Genomic DNA, 22,755 nt, shown 5'->3' on the forward strand with positions numbered 1-22,755 from the left:
CTGGTGATTACCAGGGCTGCAGAGTTCTGGAGAAGCTGAAGTTTGTGAAGTGACTTGTGAGGGAGACCAAACAGGAGTGAGTTGCAGTAGTCCAGGCAAGAGGTGACACGGCTATGGACTAGTATGGCAGCTGTATGTGGGTTAGGGATGAGCGAAGTCGATTAATGTTGCGTAAATGAAAGTAAGCAGCCCTGGTAATGTTGTTTATGTGAGCTTGAAAAGAGAGTGTGCTGTTGAGAATGACACCCAGACTCTTAACTTGGGAGGAGGGTGAGACCGAGGAATTGCCGAGAGTAACGGACAAGCTGTTGGTTTTGGCTAGAATGGAATTTGTACCTACAAGTAAGATTTCGGTTTTATTACTATTGAGTTGGAGGAAATTGGATGTGAACCACAGTTTGAGTTCACTGAGGCAGTCCGTAAGGGAGAACGGATGAAGAGAAGCAGTTGGTTTGGTTGAGACGTAGAGCTGGGTGTCATCCGCATAACAGTGAAAATGTATTTTAAATTTACGGAAAATATTGCCAAGGGGAAGAATGTAGATGATAAAAAGCAGGGGACCAATAACAGAGCCCTGGGGCACACCAGAGGAAACGGGAGATGGAGGGGATTTGAATGAACGGAGATGAACAAACTGAGTGCGGTGGGAGAGATATGATCTAAACCAGTGAAGGGGTGTGTTTGTGATGCCAATAATGTGCAATCTATGGAGGAGGACAGTGTGTGAAATGGTATCAAAGGCTGCAGTGAGATCTAAAAGGATGAGGATAGTGAGAAGACCAGAATTAGCTGCCAGGAGGAGATTGTTTGTGATTTTTACAAGTGCTCTTTAAGTGCTATGCAGGGGGCAGAAACCAGATTGGAATATTTCATATATGTTGTTTAACTGTAGGTGGGAGTGAAGTTGGGAGGAGACAGTTTTTTCAAGGATTTTTGAAATTAATGGCAGATTTGAAATGGGACGAAGGTTATTAAAATTATTCGAATGTGAGCCTGGTTTTTTCAAAATTGGTGTTATGGCTGCTGTTTTGAAAGCTGAGGAACAATTCCACTAGTGAGAGAAGAATGGATGATATTCATGATGAGGTGGATTAGTGAGGAGATGCAGACTTTCACCAAAGCAGTATTGAGGGGATCTAAATGACAGGTGGATGGCTTGGATCAACGGATAAGTGCAGTGATGTCCAACTGAGAAGGCAGTGAAAAACTAGAAAAGGAACGGATGAGGCAGGGGTGGGGTATGAACTGTGGTTGAGGGGAAGAAGGAAGTTGTTGGTGAATCTGGGTGATTTTGGAATTGAAAAATTGCATAAGGGAACAACAAAAAGGAGTTGAGGCCATGTGAGAGGGAAGTGAGTATGGTAGATTTGAAATTTTGGCAGTAAGAGGGGAAAAAGTGTTTTGGAGTTGCCTTCATTAGAACTAATTAAAGGCCTACTGAAATGAATTTTTTTGATTCAAACGGGGATAGCAGATCCATTCTATGTGTCATACTTGATCATTTCGCGATATTGCCATATTTTTGGTGAAAGGATTTAATAGAGAACATCGACGATAAAGTTCGCAACTTTTGGTCGCTGATAAAAAAAAAGCCTTGCCTGTACCGGAAGTAGCGTGACGTCACAAGTTGAAAGGCTCCTCACATTTCCCCATTGTTTACAATGCAGCGAGAGCGATTCGGACCAAGAAAGCGACGATTACCCCATTAATTTGAGCCAGGATGAAAGATTCGTGGATGAGGTACGTGAGAGTGAAGGACTAGAGTGCAGTGCAGGACGCATCTTTTTTCGCTCTGACCGTAACTTAGGTACAAGCTGGCTCATTGGATTCCACACTCTCTCCTTTTTCTATTGTGGATGACGGATTTGTATTTTAAACCACCTCGGATACTATATCCTCTTGAAAATGAGAGTCGAGAACGCAAAACGGACATTCACAGTGACTTTTATCTCCACGACAATACATCGGCGAAGCACTTTAGCTACGGAGCTAACGTGATAGCATCGTGCTTAAATGCAGATAGAAACAAAAGAAATAAACCCCTGACTGGAAGGATAGACAGAAAATGAACAATACTATTAAACCATGGACATGTAAATACACGGTTAATGCTTTCCAGCTTGGCGAAGCTTAACAATGCTGTTGCTAACGACGCCATTGAAGCTAACTTAGCAACGGGACCTCACAGGGCTATGATAAAAACATTAGCGCTCCACTAACGCCAGCCAGCCCTCATCTGCTCATCAACACCCGTGCTCACCTGCGTTCCAGCGATCGACGGATGGACGAAGGACTTCACCCGATCATAAATGCGGTCGGCGGCTAGCGTCGGATAGCGCGTCTGCTATCCAAGTCAAAGTCCTCCTGGTTGTGTTGCTACAGCCAGCCGCTAATACACCGATCCCACCTACAACTTTCTTCTTTGCAGTCTTCATTGTTCATTAAACAAATTGCAAAAGATTCACCAACACAGATGTCCAGAATACTGTGGAATTTTGAGATGAAAACAGAGCTTTTTTGTATTGGATTCAATGGTGTCCGAATACTTCCGTTTAACTATTGACTTCACGCGCATACGTCATCATACATAGACGTTTTCAACCGGAAGTTTAGCGGGAAATTTGAAATTGCACTTTATAAGTTAACCCGGCCGTATTGGCATGTGTTGCAATGTTAAGATTTCATCATTGAGATATAAACTATCAGACTGCGTGGTCGGTAGTAGTGGGTTTCAGTAGGCCTTTAAAGTTGTGTAGTAGGATGATTGGGTGTTTAGGCAGTCTTTGTAATGTTGAAGGTGTTTGATGTACATCCATGTGTACAGTGGTTTTTTTGTAAAGACATTCAAGTTGGCGTCTCTTTGTTTTTAATTTACGAAGTGTGGTAGTAAACCAGGGTGCAGACTTTGTGAAAGAGACATTTCTGTTTTTCTCTGGAACCAGCATGTCCAGTAGATGATGAAGATTATTGTTGTAGTAGGTGACCAGTTCATCGGGAGAGGAAAGAGAGTCTAAGCTGTCAATGGCGGTGGAAAGAGTGTCAGAGTTGATGTCCTTGATTTTGCGAAAACAGATATTGCGGAGAAAGGTAATTGTACAAAAACATAATTTGACAGTGAAAGATACTAGCAGGTGATCAGAGTAAGGCAGTGAATTGGAAGTGGCATTAACATTTACACCTGAACAGCAAACCAAATCAAGTGTGTGTCCTTTACAGTGGGTAGGGAAGTTGATGTACTGCTGCAGACCGAAGCTTTGAAGACAGGATGAAAAATCACTGCCCATTGTTAGTGCTGTCAGTGTGAAAATTAAAATTCCCCAGCAGTACACATTTAGGGGAAAGTGAGGAATGATGAGCGAGAAAAGCCGAAAAATCACCAATAAAATGGTGGTAAAATAAAGTGGTCGGTACACAGCAGCTATGATTGTGGGAGTAGGTCCAAATAGTTGCAAAACTTTGCATTCAAAGGAGCAGAAGGCGGTAGAAGACACCGGTGAGACTTTCCACATCTCGCGATAGATCATCGCGGGACCTCCTCCGCAACCGGTGGCGCGAGGTTTGGAAGTGTAAACAAACCCGGGAGGAGTCGCGTTGATGATATTACGGACCGTAGATGGTGAAATCCATAAATTCCTTGCAATAGCTGGTTGAGAAATGTTGTTCTTAAACTGTTGGAAAATGTGCTCACGCATTTAATCAGAATGTGGTGACCCTCACCCCATCATTGTTTGTGAATGTGTGGTGGATGGTCCGAATCTTAAACAGCAACAAAAGTGAATTTAGTACAAAAGTTTTATTTACCCATAATCAAAAGTACAAAATTGGATTGACTTGCCCATGCAAACAGACAACGTCCTCCGGAGGAGTTGGATGAGACGAGAATCATGCGAATCACACATAGCCATGGTCACTTGGCCATTTATCTGTTTTCCTCATGCGTCAAGGTCTCGTTGTTTTGAACCAGCTCATTCTGCAAACTCATTGAATCCTTTAGCCATAAAAACAATCAAAACATTTTGGAAAATGGTCAGATCGACCACTCGTTCAACTATAACCCACATATAGTCCTTCAATGGTTCAGAATAGAAAAAAAGAAACAAGCAGAGATTCTTAAGGCTTTTCGACAGACTGTCTTTTCGGACTTCGACAGACACAAAATATGGTTCAAAAGGTCAGAAATTCCACTACATACCCCTCTTCCAGGGTTTTAGAATCCTGGACCATACCGATTTCTGACCTAGGCCACTTAATTAAAAAATCTCTACCACAGATAGAGGCAAAAACCCCAATGTTGTTATACGAGGCGAAATTCCTCTATGATCCTTCACCGAGCGATCGCTGTTACTAGCCTACAGTAAAACCATATCACAGAACACAATTAGTGGCCTCCCCTTTGATTTAGTAAAATGGAATAAAGGGAATACTTTGATCATGAACATCATGGAACATAATTAGATGAATATATATATATATGCTTATACAGATGTATTTCACATTAATGATCAATCAAACAAAATCTGTTTTAAAATGAATATAGACTTATGACTGTAAGCTGTTGCAGAATTATTTTTCCGGCATTTGCAATGAATGTAGTTACCAATATGATTGATTACCAATTGATTTTGAACAAAAACTGAATTTCGTATGAATCCATGCTCGATTAGTGCTCGTGTAGATCCCTCGGTGGTGCCTCAGGCTGGTGTCCTGCCGACACCTCGTTGGGCTTTTGGCTGCCTTGGTGGAGAAGGAGATCCACTCAAACAGTCTGGCTCTGTCTCTCTTTGGGGTGTGGCTCTGTCCATTGGGCAGATTTTGCAGTGGCATGTGCGCGCTGGCCGTTTTGGGGAAGGCTGACGTAGAGTTGGAGCTGTTGGCGTTCAAGTCCAGGCCCTCGGCTTGCTTCAAGGCCTCCTCGCCGCTCGACACCTCCCTCCACAGCTGCTGGAGGTTCGACGGACACATCGTGGCTGGCAACCTTAGTCGTTCTCGTCATCGCTGGCAAGGTGTTTTCTCTCCTCTGAAGTTCCTCCCAGTTAGGTATCGGGTATTGTCTCTCCTCTCCCGATTCCTCCCAGTCAGGTATCGGGAACAGGTCTGGGATCTGATTTAGACCCTGCCTCTTTCGGCGGGTGGAAGGGAATCTGGAGTGGCGGGCTGTCATCCTCAAATCTGCACAGAGGAACTGGCACACAAATTCTGCATTTTGTAAAATACCATTTTGGTCTCACGCTGATTCTGCCTTCCAGGGAAGCTGCTGGTCCTGGGAAGGGCTGATCTGTATGCAGTTCATAGGGTGAAAAATTCAAAGGCCGTAAAAACAGTTTTATTCGGGGACATTCGAATGATCATTAACGCTAATGGCAACATGTCAATCAAATTCAATTTGGTCTGTGTACAGATTTTAGCCAATTTGTTTTGATTTTCTGGTTCATCCTTTCAACCTTACCTTGTGACTGAGGATGATAACCTGCTTTCTTAAAATGGGTGCCGTTGTTTGACCTAATCTTTTTGGGGAAACCATGACGGGGTATTAGATCATTCACAAAACATTTAATTACTGAATTGGCATCCTCCTTTGAGGTTGGGGTTGCTTCTGCCAACCACTGTAATTATCAATTAAATAAAAACCTTGATGCGCTCAAACTTGACACAATCCAAACTCACCCCCCTCTGTCCCTGAAAAAGGGACAGTGTTAGTCATAGTAGTAGTAGTAGTAGCACTTTCAGAAACATCCAAGAAAAAGAAAAGGCAGCTGATAGTCAAGAGCAGAGGCGGAGGACAGGTCATGTTTGAGGTTAAAGGCCTACTGAAACCCACTACTACCGACCACGCAGTCTGATAGTTTATATATCAATGATGAAATCTTAACATTATAACACATGCCAATACGGCCGGGTTAACTTATAAAGTGACATTTTAAATTTGCCGCTAAACTTCCGGTTCGAAACGCCTCTGAGGATGACGTATGCGTGTGACGTAGCCCGGCGAACACGGGTATGCCTTCCACATTGAAGCCGATACGAAAAAGCTCTGTTTTCATTTCATAATTCCACAGTATTCTGGACATCTGTGTTCGTGAATCTGTTTCAATCATGTTCATTGCATTATGGAGAAGGAAGCCGAGCAAGCAAAGAAGAAAGTTGTCGGTGCGAAATGGACGTATTTTTCGAACGTAGTCAGCCACAACAGTACACAGCCGGCGCGTCTTTGTTTACATTCCCGAAAGATGAAGTCAAGATGGAAGAACTCGGATAACAGAGACTCTAACCAGGAGGACTTTTGATTTGGATACACAGACGCCTGTAGAGAACTGGGACAACACAGACTCTTACCAGGATTACTTTGATTTGGATGACAAAGACGCAGACGTGCTACTGTGAGTATGCAGCTTTGGCTTTTTTTTGCGTATGTACGTAACTTTTTTAAAATATATAAGCTTTATGAACCTTGGGTTAGGTGAACGGTCTTTTGGGCTGAGTGATTGTGTGTGTTGATCATGTGTTTGAATTGTATTGGCGTGTTCTATGGAGCTAGGAGCTAGCAGAGGAGCTAGGAGCTAGCATAACACGTACCGTACCGTACGTGCGCGTCACGTATGTAACTTTTTAAAAATATATAAGCTTTATGAACCTTGGGTTAGGTGAACGGTCTTTTGGGCTGAGTGATTGTGTGTGTTGATCGGGTGTTTGAATTGTATTGGCGTGTTCTATGGAGCTAGGAGCTAGCAGAGCAGCTAGGAGCTAGCATAACAAACACGCAGGTGTTATTATGCAGGATTAATTTGTGGCATATTAAATATAAGCCTGGTTGTGTTGTGGCTAATAGAGTATATATATGTCTTGTGTTTATTTACTGTTGTAGTCATTCACAGCTGAATATCAGGTCACCCCCGGCTCTCACAGCATCTTCCCTATCTGAATAGCTTCAACTCCCCACTAGTCCTTCACTTGCACTTTACTCATCCACAAATCTTTCATCCTCGCTCAAATTAATGGGGAAATTGTCGCTTTCTCGGTCCGAATCTCTCTCACTTCATGCGGCCATCATTGTAAACAATAGGGAACTTTGCGTATATGTTCAACTGACTACGTCACGCTACTTCCGGTAGGTGCAAGCCTTTTTTTTATCAGATACCAAAAGTTGCAATCTTTATCGTCGTTGTTCTATACTAAATCCTTTCAGCAAAAATATGGCAATATCGCGAAATGATCAAGTATGACACATAGAATAGATCTGCTATCCCCGTTTAAATAAAAAAAATTCATTTCAGTAGGCCTTTAATGTTTGCTTTTGCAATAGTAATTTGATATTTTACAACACCTAGTGAATTATTGTGGCCTCAATAATTCACTAAGTAGTTTATTTAGTTTAGTCTTTATATGATAGGACAATGCACAGAAACATTAAGTTCAAAGACATATGTTCTGTACCAGATTATATCTAAATAGCTACTTTCCATCTGCAGTCCCTGGCTACCTAAATTAAAGGGATACAAAAATTATGCAATAAAATTATGACAATAAAATCATACTATAGCATGTAGTCCAATTAAGAAAAGTCATAAAATGCCCTTTCATTTACACATACTTAATTTACAATACAACCACACCTTATTTACATCATCACACAAAGACAATACATACTCTTGTTCACATCTGTCATCATTTGTAAAAACAACCATGATTTTAACAGCCATACCTCACAATTTACAACAAAAATGCTCTCATGGATACATATAATACACATTAAGTTGATGTGTCAACATAATGCCCACCTTAGTGACCGTGTGAGCAGCTTTGATTGCTCCAAAGCCACTTTTTAACTTAATTTTTTCTATTCCTTTGGATATAACGGGGAGAAGGCTAATTGGTCTGTACTTGTTTATGTCTTGTTTATTTCCTGCTTTATGGATTGGGATGATAGTAGCAGTTTTCAACGTGGTAGGGAAAGTGTTTTCTGTTATTGATTTATTTATCAATGTTGTTCTAGTAAGACTATCTTTATAAATTTTTAGGAATAAAGTGTCCAGACCGTATATATCTCTAGATTGTGAGTTTGATAATGCAGGGAGGATTTTGTTTACCTTTGTTTCATTTGTTAATTCTAAACTTAGTGCATCCTGAATAAATGGCAATTATTTGCACTGATTTTGAGGGACTTTTTATTCAGGGTTTGTACAGACTGGATGAATTACATGATTACTTATGTCCAGACTGTCTGTGATAGTAGTGCCATTGATATTTAATGTTGTAGTGTTGTTTCTTGTTTGCTCTCTTCCAGTGAGTTTGTCAATGGTTTTCCATAACTGTCTAATGTTCCCTTTTGCAGCTTTGATTAATTCTAAGTGAAAGTCAGCCTTAGACTTCCGCATAAGCATTGTAACTTTGTTCCTCAAACTTTTAAAATTCATACGATCCGTATTTAGACCTGTTTTAATTACTCTTTTGAGAGCTGAGTCCCGATTTTTCATTAGAATCCAAATTGTTTCATTAATCCAAGGTATTTTTATTTTAGCACTTTTCTTTCTGGGTTTTGTTTTAGTGTATTTACAGGTGATCTCTTTGATTTTTGTCATCCAAATGTAATTCTAGTAGGGCTGCTTATCATTTGTATCATGTAGAAGCCGTTTATAATATCCTTAAGTTTCTTTCTAAGCGACTTATTTAACCAGTCCAGATTAAAGTCCACCATAACGATAAATTCTTTCATACTGTGCTGTTTGAGGATGTCTAAAAATGAATTGAGAAAAATGTCTTTAGCTGTGGTCGGTCGGTATGCTACAATTACTTTGAAATACATTTCTGAGGACAATGTGATTTTAATTCCAACACACTCAAGATGATCTGCTGGGAGGGTTATTTGTTCACTTTTAATGTTTTCCCTTACATAAAACTCTCCTCCTCCCCCCTTTGTCACTTGATCTGTTTTTCTGTAATCTTGTACCCCGGGACATTAATTAGAACAAACGGTGTTGTGGGTTTTAACCATGTCTCCGATAGACAAAGGTACTCCAGATTAGAGTCTGACAGTAACTGCTGGATTTGTTCAGTATGGTTCCTGTTGTAGAAAGTTTAATGATGCGGACACGTTTGTTACTGAATACTTTCTACCAGACTTCTGTCTAAGCGACTTTGTGTATGTAATAAGCAACTATAATTATTTGATATGCTTAAATGTGTTGTTTTAGCTCAGCTGTTGTGTAGCTGCTAGCTCCTCGTAGCCTACAGCAGGAGTGTCCAAATTGCAGCCCATAGCTATGTTTTTAACAGACAACCGAAACAATTGAAAATGTGGTATTTGCGTGTCGGTTCAATCAGCAGCAGCTACGCCCTGTTTTATCATTCGACCTAAGTCTTTGGTTTCGTAGGCGGGACAGAGGGCAAGGGAACAATGTGGGACAGCAATTGTCCATCTTATACCATGCTAATTGTTGTAAGGATAGTTCACATGAGCGGCCATACCTTGAGTTCCACCATATATAGGAGTCAAAGGGCTCCTATTATGAGTCGTCTAATTGGTGATCATACATTTTGGCGGGTCGGGTGGCGGCACACACGGACGCAGCTCAGTCAGCCAGGGTTTTCACCGATAGGACAGTTGGAGCAGTCCCCGTGCTCCATTCGTTCCTGGGAGGCGTACCCAGTAGATGTCAGCTGATGTCGTGCTGTCAGGCAACATCAGGAAGGTTCCTTCTGTGCGATATTGAATGTCAGGGCACAGTTTGTAAAGCAGGTCATTACAAGGTGTGTGCAGGTCAACCACAAAGGGATGCTTCAATGATTGTGTGGCACCAGTGTCAATCATGAACTGATAACATTGTCCGTTGACACTTATGTCCAGCAGGGGTTTGTTTGTATCTCCTGCTGTTCGTCCTGCTGTGGGCGTCCTCTGTCACACCTGTATGATGTTCTGGCTGCTCATTGGAACTTGTCTTGTTTAGAGAAGTTGGCACAGTCACATGACCAGTCACCCGGCTGCAAAACAGTTTCCACCCTGACTTGACCTAGGATAACCGCGACCTGACTGTCTGGTTTCACGTCTGTTGAGGATTCTTCCCTCCAGATGTTGGAGCTCAAACCACGTTCACCCACTGTTGAATATACCCTAGCTGATTATTGACCTCTTGGTTCTTTTGACATTTAGTTTCAGCGATCTGTATTTTAAGGAGTTGTTTCCTTGCTGCTCTGTCACAGCCTTGTCGTTATCCTCTTGCTTAGTTCAATTTTGCATATCACGTTTAAAATCACAGCATTAATTGTCCTATTAAACGTTAATCAATACTACTAATTCAAAGATTCTACGTACTACTTCATGTATATTTAAGTAACATTTTAAATCAACTAAAGATTGTCTATAAGCTAATTAAATTATCATTTGTGTCTATCAGTTACATTCGAGCACGCCGTCATGCTACACTTCACTTGTGCACTCTGACTTCCTGTCTTGCGTGATATTCTACGAAATAAAAACATGCATTTATTCTCGTTCCTCCACCTGCTCATTCAAACCAGTCACAACTTGCACACACACACACACACACAGTGTTGGGCTCCAGTCATTTTGATAGCGTGGCACAAACACACACACAAGGCCGTGTGCTAAGTGATAAGCCGAACGACACTTCTCTCCTTTATAACACTTTACATATCGACTCTTATTATAGTTATTAATCTAGGCTTTTATTTGTAATTATTATTCAACACTTATTCAAAGCAAACGGTTGTAAAGGTTATAGTTATTCTCATTATACTATCAAAAGTCTATAGCTAACTGAAAGCTGTTGAGATTTGGTGTGCCTCCTTATTTATTCTATGTTATGCCATTATCCTATCTTAGCTCACCACCCAGATGCGTGGTGTAATGCTATGTCTAAATAAAAAATAAAATACTCCAACCTAAAAATGTTAGACTACACTTTAAAGTTAAACGACTTAAAGCTTACTTTTATTACATTCATTTCCAAGCTCACCTCCACCACAGCAGACATTTTCCTCACATCCTATCTCAATACCCCCATAAATTGTAAAACTATGGCATAAGACGTGTTTCACAACAGTGGTTAAATAGTTATTTAAGTAATAGATCTCAATATGTGGAAATTAATAAGACTAAATCACAGCCAAAAAGAGTAACTTGTGGGGTTCCACAAGCCTCGTTATTGGGACCTAAGTTATTTATACTTTATTTAAATGATATTTGTTCAGTATGTAATAAATTAAAATGTATTATGTTTGTAGATGATACAAATGTATATTGTTCAGGAGAAGATTTGAAACCGCATATTGAATATATAAAGGGAAAAATATCCAAATCCATTGCTTTTCTGTTTAAAGTAAGACACGTGCTGAATAAGAAATGTCTGCATCCATCCATCCATTTTCTACCGCTTCTTCCCTTCGGGGTCGCGGGGGGCGCTGGAGCCTATCTCAGCTACAATCGGGCGGAAGGCGGGGTACACCCTGGACAAGTCGCCACTTCATCGCAGGGCCAACACAGATAAACAGACAACATTCACACTCACATTCTTTTATTTTTCCATATTTAACATATTGTTTTGAAGTTTGGGGAAATATTTATGGAACAAATATAGACCCAATACTTAAACTTAAAAAAATAATTAGAATAATACACAAAGCGTGCTACTATGAACATACCAATCCATTATTTATAAGTTATGTATTAAAATGTTCAGATAATCTATTTTTAAAAACAATGGAAATTATGTTTTGAGTAAAGAACAACAGCCTTCCAGCTTGTATTCTTAGCTTATTTACATTAAGAGGAGAAAACTATAATTTACGGGGATATTGATTTTTGAAAAAAGTAAAGTAAGAACAACTATAAAATACAAATGTATTTCAGCTTTAGGAGTTAAATGGAGGAACAAGCTCAGTGATGAGCTAAAGACATGTAGTTTTTTGTTATGGTTTAACCCTTGTGTGGTGTTCGGGTCTGTGGGACCCGTTTTCGATTTTTATCAAAAGAAAAATGATACAATTAATTAATTTGTCAAACTGAGACTCACTGGCTTTGGCTCATTTTCTGTGAAGAACATATATCAGAATACATATTTAATGAACACACACCATACACCCCCCCTACACATTTCTATTACATATAAGATGTCCGGGGTCCACTGGACCCGGGGCTAATAGAAGTGTGGAAATTGATGTTCTGTGTACCACACACACACACACACACACACACACACACACACACACACACACAGCAGGCCTAGACGGGGAGGACATAGTGTAGGTACACAGAACATCTGAGGGTCAAATGTGCGACAAAATGAGCGCAAAAAGTGTTGACAAACAATGTTGCAACCATTGTGTGGGAAGCGCAGGTGCAGAAACACAAAAGAAGAATCCCTGTGAGATGCAGAAACTGGCAGAGAAATTTCCATGCAACGTTCATATTGTTGTTACTCAGCCAGTGTTTGTGGGTCTTAGACTTAGACTTACTTATTGTCGTTCAAATTTGAACTTTACAGTACAGATAAAAACGAAATTTCGTTGCATTAGCTGGTTGGCAGTGCAGGATAAAAAAGCAATAAGGTGCAGATGTAAATAAATAGATTACTGTAAAGATAAATATATTGCACTTTTGCATATGCATCCACGTTTATGGATGTATGTTATATTTTCTTTATATTCCAGCGAGTTCATCCATTTTTGGGGGGATATTGAGGGGATTATTATGATGCTTACGGCCTGAGGGAAGAAGCTGTTACAGAACCTGGAGGTTCTGCTACGGAGGCTGCGGACCTCTTTCTAGAGTCCAGCAGTGAAAACAGTCCTTGGTGGGGTGGGAGGAGTCTCTGCAGATTTTCTGAGCCCTGGTCAGGCAGCGGCTTTATGCGATCTCCTGGACAGGAGGAAGAGGAATCCTGATGATCTTTTCCGCCGTCCTCACCACTCTCTGGAGAGACTTCCAGTCTGAGGCACTGCAGGCTCCAGTCCAGACAGAGATGCTGTTGGTCAGCAGGCTCTCTATAGTGCCTCTGTAGAATGTGCTGAGAATGGGGGGAGGGAGCTGTGCTCTTTTCATCCCACGCAAAAAGTGCATGCGCTGCTGAGCTCTTTTTACAAGTGTGTAGGGACCAGGTCATATTGACAGTTATCTGCACCCCCAGGAACTTGGTGCTGCATACCATCTCCACCGCTGTGCAATTGATGAAGAGTGGAGCGTGGCTGGACTGGGGCTTCCTGAAGTCGACAATGATCTCCTTGGTCTTGTCGATGTTCAGGACCACGTTGTTGGTTCTGCACCAGTAAACCAGATGTTTCACCTTCTCTCTGTAGTCCATGTCGTTGTTGTCACGGATGAGGCCCACTACTGTCGTGTCGTCCGCATACTTCACAATGTGGTTAGCAGTGGACCTGGCGCAGCAGTCATGGGTCATCAACGTGAACAGCAGCGGACTCAGGACGCAGCCCTGGGGGTCGCCGGTGCTCAGAGAGATGGCACTGGAGGTGTTGTCGCCCACTCTCACAGACTGGGGTCTGTCTGTGAGGAAGTCAAGCAGCCAGTTGCAAAGGGGGGTTCTGAATCCAAGGGGGGCCAGTTTGCTCACCAAGTGCTGCAGGAGGATGGTGTTGAATGCTGAGCTGAAGTCCAGAAACAACATCCGCAAGTGTGTGTCCTTTCCTTCCAGATGTGCTAAGCTCAGGTGGAGTGCAGAGGAGATGGCGTCCTCTGTGGAGCGGTTAGGGCGATAAGCAAACTGGTATGGGTCGAATGTGGGGGGAAGTCTGGAGACAATGTATTCCTTTACCAGCCTCTCGAAGCACTTCATTACAGATGTTTTTACAAAACACAACGCACACCATGTCCGGACAAATATAAACAATTATACACGCGTGCTTTTTGTGGAACGGCCGTCTCATAACACGAACACAGATCCCTTCTTACTCATAAAACGGCGATTAACCCGTCCAGCGGAGCAGACCCTGCGTTTCCTCCCTGACCAATCACGGAAACAGCCTAAAAGCACCGTAGAGTCACTGGTAATCACCCAATAATCCTATAGTCATCATGTTTGGTCAGTTCCATACAGTTTCACCAAGTTTCACCAAAGCTCTACCGTATGGAGCCCGATCTCCAACTGTCTAACTGCAGCCCACTAATCAGAATGTCATTATTTTCTCAGAACTATTATTAACGTTCTTGCTAATTAACTATTAATATCTGGTAACGTTCTGTTATAACATCAGTCAGTCTTTTTTTTATTTTTATCTGTCCTGTCCAGCCACTCTGACAAATCATATTGTTGATGTAGATGATCTATATCTGCTGTACACATTTACTTTGCAAAGGAGAAGTGTGGGATACTTCTTGTTGCCTTATTTGTATTTGACTTTATGAAATGGGTTTACATTCATGTTTGGACCGGAGCAGGAGAGAATAGAAAGAAGAAAAAAAGAAAGACAGCGAGGGAACAAGTGGGGATAAGACAGAGAGACATCAGTTTTATTGCCACTTCTTCACATGTGCAAGACATGCAAAGAATGGAAGTTCCGTTCCTCACTGTCCCATGCGTGGACAAGATGAGGCCAGACACAAAGTGCACAACATAATATATTTAACTACTATAGTAGCAATAAAAAAAGGACAATAATAAAAGTGCATGTACATGTGGCATAGTATTTTTACCAGTATTAAAAGAAGTATATATGATATCAGGGTTTCCCCTAAACTGCCAAGATACGTGTGGTCGTCACATGACGTCATCAAGTAATTTGCATAATTTGCTATGATAAGGTTTTCTTTAAAAAGGCTCCAAAAATGTGTACCCGGTACATATATTTAAAAATAAATATGTTTTTATTGATTAGTATTAACAATATTTTTTTATCGTTTTGCCATATTTTCAATTGTTGCTGCAATTGTACAAGGTACATTGTTGAGATTTTTTCAAATTAAAACCAAGTATCAACAAATCTAGCATCTTCTCGTGGTGTTATTATAAAATGTAGTCATGTTTAGAGACTACTTCTGTCCCTCCATGTCCCAGACTAAAGAGGCTGCAGCAATCATGACGTCACGCTTGGTGCTGCTGCTCCAGTTGGACTTTCTCTTCTTAAAAGTCGCCACTGTCCTTCTTAATATTTGCACATTTTTTAGATGGCTGTCCACGGGTATATCTGGCTACGTCCACATTCCAGACAACACTCCAGACAATGGCGTGCGTTATGTTTACATCAGGTTTCAGTAGAGCGATTTTCTGTGATCAAAGTATTTTTTCTGTGGTCCAGTTTTTGGTACAACACTTGTCAATAATGCACAAATAATAGTCCATATATATCAATTCATACTGTAACGACCAGCTAATGTTAATGTTTTATGATTGTGTGGTTTGGATTTGATGTCAGTTTTTCCCATTTTTACAAACACACCGTCCTTGCCTGAAAGGTGATTGGCAGAGAATGAGGAAGTGTTGTTGTGTGTCTGGGAAGAGCGGACTCATGAGACGAGAGTGTTTGCACGGGAGGTAAAACCTGTTGGAATTGTGCCGTTTGTTATTATAAGATTGGTAATAAAAGTTTAAAAAATATTACTTCAATTTGTTTTCAAGTATAAAAAAACCCTCCTATTTTCAAGGTGTGGTGGTTCTAAAAATTCAATTACATTAAGGGGAAACCCTGGATATGGATGTAAACAATTGTGTTTCAGCAGTGTAGTATACTGTGAAACTTAGTCTCCAGTTTAATAAGATTGTACATGTTTCTTGTGCAGCCCTTTGAGACATTTGTGATTAAGGGCTATATAAGTAAAATTTGTTTGATTGATAGATTAAATACATTTTGTCTGTGTACACATGGCTATTGCTGTTATTTTGTATCGAACCACCCATCTTTGTTTACATTCAAGAGCTCTAGCTTGTGGTAGCGCTTAGCATAACCTCCAACGGTGTGTAGTGAAGCATGTTTAGCTATTCCTTGTCCTCCAGTGATAATGATACTGAAACAGTTTATATGCGGCCATGGAGACAAGGATTGCTGACTTAGAAGTGGCTTTGCACTGTGGAGGGACGTTAGCCGCTAGCTAGATTGTGAGACACATCAACATGCATGATCACGATATAATGATAGTCTTAAAAGGTTTGTCAGTTAAATGTAGATCATTTATATAGCCAGTGTTGGGTTAGTTACTGAAAACCAGTAACTAGTTACAGTTACTAGTTACTTTATTTCAAAAGTAACTCAGTTACTAACTCAGTTACTTACACCAAAAAGTAATGTGTTACTGTGAAAAGTAACTATTTAGTTACTTCTTTTTTTTTAAAGCTCCCATAATGCCCTTTTAGCCTTCATTTCAGTACTGTTATTACACTGGAGAATAATACAATGTGTTGATCAACTTGTCATGCTGCATCACTGAACTCTGCTAAGCAATGTGGTCTACATACAACACACAAAGACAAAGATATGTTTCAAAGGGCCAATTTGTTTCAGGCAAATTGACAAAACTATTTTAAATAGCTGCAACATAACATACATAAGCAACAAACAGCATAATAACAACATAGCTATAGACCAAATAAGGACTTTAAAGGCCTACTGAAACCCACTACTACCGACCACGCAGTCTGATAGTTTATATATCAATGATGAAATCTTAACATTATAACACATGCCAATACGGCCGGGTTAACTTATAAAGTGACATTTTAAATTTGCCGCTAAACTTCCGGTTCGAAACGCCTCTGAGGATGACGTATGCGCGTGACGTAGCCCGGGGAACACGGGTATGCCTTCCACATTGAAGCCAATACGAAAAAGCTCTGTTTTCATTTCATAATTCCACAGTATTCTGGACATCTGTGTTCGTGAATCTGTTGCAATTATGTTCATTGCATTATGGAGAAAGAAGCTGAGCAAGCAAAGAAGAAAGTTGTCGGTGCGAAACGGACGTATTTTTCGAATGAAGTCAGCAACAACAGTACACAGCCGGCGCGTCTTTGTTTACATTCCCGAAAGATGCAGTCAAGATGGAAGAACTCGGATAACAGAGACTCTAACCAGGAGGACTTTTGACTTCGATACACAGACGCCTGTAGAGAACTGGGACAACACAGACTCTTACCAGGATTACTTTGATTTGGATGACAAAGACGCAGACGTGCTACCGTGAGTATGCAGCTTTGGCTTCTAAACATTTGATCGCTTGACCATATGTGCGCAACTTTCTTTTTGCGTATGTACGTAACTTTTTTAAAATATATAAGCTTTATGAACCTTGGGTTAGGTGAACGGTCTTTTGGGCTGAGTGATTGTGTGTGTTGATCAGGTGTTTGAATTGTATTGGCGTGTTCTATGGAGCTAGGAGCTAGCATAGGAGCTAGGAGTTAGCATAACAAAGACGTAGGTGTTTTTATGCAGGATTAATTTGTGTCATATTAAATATAAGCCTGGTTGTGTTGTGGCTAATAGAGTAAATATATGTCTTGTGTTTATTTACTGTTTTAGTCATTCCCAGCTGAATACCAGGTACCGTGAGTATGCAGCCTTGGCTGCTAAACATTTGATAGCTTGACCGTATGTGCGCGTCACGTACGTAACTTTTTAAAAATATATAAGCTTTATGAACATTGGGTTAGGTGAACTGTCTTTTGGGCTGAGTGATTGTGTGTGTTGATCAGGTGTTTGAATTGTATTGGCGTGTTCTATGGAGCTAGGAGCTAGCAGAGGAGCTAGGAGCTAGCATAACAAACACGTAGGTGTTTTTATGCAGGATTAATTTGTGGCATATTAAATATAAGCCTGGTTGTGTTGTGGCTAATAGAGTATATATATGTCTTGTGTTTATATACTGTTGTAGTCATTCCCAGCTGAATATCAGGTACCGTGAGTATGCAGCCGTGGCTGCTAAACATTTGATAGCTTGACCGTATGCGCGCGTCACGTACGTAACTTTTTAAAAATATATAAGCTTTATGAACCTTGGGTTAGGTGAACGATCTTTTGGGCTGAGTGATTGTGTGTGTTGATCAGGTGTTTGAATTGTATTGGCGCGTTCTATGGAGCTAGGAGCTAGCAGAGGAGCTAGGAGCTAGCATAACAAACACGTAGGTGTTTTTATGCAGGATTAATTTGTGGCATATTAAATATAAGCCTGGTTGTGTTGTGGCTAATAGAGTATATATATGTCTTGTGTTTATTTACTGTTGTAGTCATTCCCAGCTGAATATCAGGTCACCCCCGGCTCTCACAGCATCTTCCCTATCTGAATAGCTTCAACTCCCCACTAGTCCTTCACTTGCACTTTACTCATCCACAAATCTTTCATCCTCGCTCAAATTAATGGGGAAATTGTCGCTTTCTCGGTCCGAATCTCTCTCACTTCATGCGGCCATCATTGTAAACAATAGGGAACTTTGCGTATATGTTCAATTGACTACGTCACGCTACTTCCGGTAGGGGCAAGCCTTTTTTTTATCAGATACCAGAAGTTGCGATCTTTATCGTCGTTTTTCTATACTAAATCCTTTCAGCAAAAATATGGCAATATCGCGAAATGATCAAGTATGACACATAGAATAGATCTGCTATCCCCGTTTAAATAAAAAAAATTCATTTCAGTAGGCCTTTAACTTTATTTTTACCTACCAAAGCCTAACCAGGCATTTTTTATCTCAAGGAATTCTGAAATAAAATCATGTCTGAAGCCCAGAACACTCTACACATTTCCCCAGTTTTAGTTTAGAGATAAGGAAATATTGGCCTGGCCCACTAGCATCCCTCTTTATGTTTGTGAACTTTATATTCTATACATTTAGAGTGATGTGATAATCAAACACTCTAGAAGTCTAGAAAGAAAGAGTATATAAGAGAATTGACAGAGTGTGTGTACTATAATTCATAATAACATTGATTTTGATTCAATATTATGTTTTGAGCAATGACAGTTTGAAAGAAAAAAAAACAGCTTTGTTTTATTAGTCAACATTGCAACTTTTTCTAAATTACATTTCACCTTTAAGCTTTTTTATTTCACTTTTGTTATGTTTTTGTTTATTTTAATAGTATTTTTAGAATGTGCTGTGGGCCTTTAAAACATTAGCTGTGGGCACACTTTTGACACCCCTGCTATAGATAATAAAAAATTAAATGTGATAAATCTATTGATAAAAAGCTGAGCCTGGTGACGCATGCGTGTTAACTCTCTCGCTCTCTCTGTCTCCGCCCCTCCCTCACGAATGCTGCTGCGCGCACCCCTCCCCTCCCTCCCTCCCCACACCCAGACACACACACAGCGCGCCTCCTCCGTGTGACACAAGAGATTCAGAAGAAAGACACCGCAGCGCTGCAGTAAAACACACTCAGATCTTTTGTTTCTAGCCGATACTACATAAAAAATAACGTAAAATAACGCAGTAACGCATCATGTAGTAACGGTAACTGAGTTACTGAATATAAAAAATAACGCGTTAGATTACTAGTTACCGCCAAAACTAACGGCGTTACAGTAACGCGTTACGAAGTAACGCGTTAGTCCCAACACTGTATATATAGTCTATATTGCACAACCCTATATCAAAATATTGATATACAGTATATTGAATTTGGTTCTACGTGAATGGATAGCAACCTTGAAAAGGCATGGTCAAATGATGATTGTGCTGTTATTCTTTCTGATAGCGAGTCATGATGCAGATTGTCCAGGAGCTCTGCAAGCGACCAGGACTCAACAAATGTGGCTTTGACATGCCCACCATCTATGTTCCTAATCCCAACAAGGTACACCACTTTTCTGATTTCTCAACTACCGCTTTTTGATTTGTGCGCCTTTTTGGATTTTAGCCGAGCCGCTGCGTCAACCAGATCGAGGAAGTGTGCCGCACAGTTGAGAAAACCATTAACCAGACCGTCCAGAATACACTCAACTCCCTGGAGAAGGACTGTGAGGTCATCAGTGAAGCCATCACTGATAAACTGGCCAATGACAGGTAAGCACACACAAACTGGAAAAAATCTTATATTCCATGTCATCTATTTATCCCACCATTAGGCGTGCTGATGAGCGGGTCTATTCGGGTCCAATTCCATACAGAAGGCGCACTGGATTATAAGGCGCACTAAAGGGGTCATATTGTTTTTGTTTTCTACATGTAAACATTTCTTTGTGGTCTACATAACATGTCATGGTGTTTTTTTGGTCAAAATGTTGTATAGATGATGTTTTACACACCATCTTCAGGCCGCTCTCTGATCACCTCTTCTGGGTGTTTCGTTTTGTGGGCGCTCTTATTTTGACAGCGTCTTCAGCCCGTCATCTTTGTTGTACGGGTAGTTTGAAGCGCTTCCATAGCGAGTCTACTGACAGATATAAGTTAGAAGTGTATTTATATTAGGAATGGCAACAGTGGAGGATGAATGCCCCACAACAAGTGGATAGAGAAAAAGAAGATTATTGACTACGGCACGGACAACAATGGCGGACATGCGCACATTTTCGGGGACTTATGCAGATCCCAAATACACATCAGCAGGTACCAAAAGTTGGTTTTGCATAATAGGTCGAAACAAAACACCAGATAATGTCTCCTAATAGGTGCCATTTTGGCTCCTTATACACACACCATAATAATACCGTATGTAGAACGTTTGACTACGGTAGCCATAATGCTCTGACAGTCCATGAAGCGGTGCAGCTTCGTAGCTTACCAAATTCGCACTAAAACATTTTGCCAGATTTTTGAGCACCGTGTGTAATGTTCTATATTCTCAATGAAACATCAAAGTTTTGGTCTTGCCTGCTTACAGGTACTGGCTAGTGTTTTTTATTGAACAGGCATCAACCTGCAGTCCACACGTATCTCTGTGTGACTGCCATCTACTGGTCTCACTTATCATTACACCATGTAACAAATAACATTGCTTGGAGGTCGGTAAGCAGAACATTAGGCGCACTGTTTATTTTTGAGAAAATGAAATGGTTTTAAGTAAAATAGGGTGAACTCTCCTGTCATCTTTGGTGTCTCTTGCAGGCAGACCAGTGTTGCCAACAGAGGCGCACGCTGCAAGAGCTGCTTCCTGACTCTAATGGGCTTTAGCATCCCGATAGCTCTTCTGTCCATACTGCTGCTGGGCACTCTGTCACAGGAAGTCCTGGAGATGGCTGTGGGTCGCCAAGGCATTGAGGTGCTATCGCTCTATCTGGTTAGTACTTGGCAGAGGGCACCATCTCCAAATGGAAATGTTGTCTCACTTGTCTCAAATGTTGTCTCACTTATCCAGGTTCCTGTGGTGCGGATCTTTGAGTCTATGTCTGGAGAGCAGCAACTTTACGGCTGTGGCGGGATGGTCTTTGCTTCCTTCATCTTGCTCCTCATTGCACGCTTCTCCTTCAGGTACCAGAAATATACGACAGTCCATAATTGCTTCTTGAACGGCCTTCGCAAATCAAAAAGTATATATATTGGAGCCAATGAAACATCAAAGTTTTAATGTTGCTTGCTAATGCTAACCTGTACCTGTCATTTATTGAACAGGCGTCAATTTGCAGTCCACACGTATCTCTTATGTGTAACTGCCATCTACTGGTCACAATTATCATTGCACCAAATAGCAAAGCACAACCAGAATTAATCGGTACATAGGCGCACAAGGTTATAAGGCGCACTGTCCATTTTTGAGAAAATTAAAGGATTTTAAGTGCGCTTTGTAGTTGTAACAATTCAGTATTTATTTATTTGAGGCAGATATTTATTAAGGAATGGAAGGTTCCAGTGTTCCTGATAGGGACAAGCGGTAGAAGATGAATGGATGGATGAAAGTTGTCCTGACAAATATGTGTATTTGTTGCTCATAAACAACTTGCATCATAACTGTTTCACAACACACACACACACACACACACACACACACGCTTTGCCAGAAAGGTAGCATCAAAAAATAGAACAATATATTTACTGGCATTGAGGTGTGGAGCAAGGCAGCACGGTGATAGAGGGGTTAGTGCGTCTGCCTCACAATACAAAGGTCCTGGGTTCGATCCTGCGCTCGAGATCTTTCTGTGAGGAGTTTGCATGTCATCCCCGTGACTGCGTGGGTTCCCTCCGGGTACTCCGGCTTCCTCCCACCTCCAAAGACATGCACCTGGGGATAAGTTGATTGGCAACACTAAATTGACCCTAGTGTGTGAGTGTGAATGTAGTCTGTCTATCTGTGTTGGCCCTGTGATGAGCTGGCGACTTGTCAAGGGTGTACCCGCCTCTAGGGTTGGGTATCGAGTATCGAGTATCGATTGGAACCGGGACTAACTTTCCGATTCTCCCGGAATCGTTCAAAAGTTTAAATTTCGATTCCTATTTTTGATGCTGTCACGCCAATTTAGTCCGCCGACCGGAAAAAAATATGTCCGCCGAACCGGAAGAAGAAGCAGCTGAACACCAACGAAGAAGCGCCCACCCCCCGGAAGTGTTAGCATAGCCGAGCGAGTCAGTCAAGCTCAAGCATGGATAGCGGGCGTCGGCGGTCGAAAGTGTGGCTTCACTTTACAAAAAAAATTTAAATAACCGCGAAATAACAGAGCTCCATGTCCATCAAGAAACGAGTGGAGAGAGAGCTGCAGATGTACCAGGACGTTCCACCGATACTTATGTCTGACGACCCTGCTGCATGGTGGTGGTCCGGTGGAACCAACAAAAGACTTATCCTTTGCTGTCATATCTCGCTTTCTCCTATTTATGCGTTCAAGCTTCTTCCACACCCAGCGAACGTGTATTTTCCACAGCAGGAGACACT

General features: G+C 41.2%; 1 protein-coding gene across 1 annotated transcript in view; it reads left to right on the forward strand.

The window, feature by feature from the left end:
• si:ch211-11k18.4 (uncharacterized) overlaps nt 1-22,755 on the forward strand; it is a 59,494-nt gene that overhangs the window by 21,667 nt on the left and 15,072 nt on the right. The window contains exons 7-10 of the mRNA XM_062037323.1: nt 19,648-19,746; nt 19,810-19,955; nt 20,997-21,168; nt 21,247-21,359. Of these exons, the coding sequence (XP_061893307.1) occupies nt 19,648-19,746; nt 19,810-19,955; nt 20,997-21,168; nt 21,247-21,359 (530 nt within the window). The remainder of the gene's footprint in view (nt 1-19,647; nt 19,747-19,809; nt 19,956-20,996; nt 21,169-21,246; nt 21,360-22,755) is intronic.

The sequence above is a fragment of the Entelurus aequoreus genome, linkage group LG25, assembly GCF_033978785.1.
Source record: "Entelurus aequoreus isolate RoL-2023_Sb linkage group LG25, RoL_Eaeq_v1.1, whole genome shotgun sequence".
NCBI classification, from domain to species: Eukaryota; Metazoa; Chordata; class Actinopteri; order Syngnathiformes; family Syngnathidae; genus Entelurus; species Entelurus aequoreus.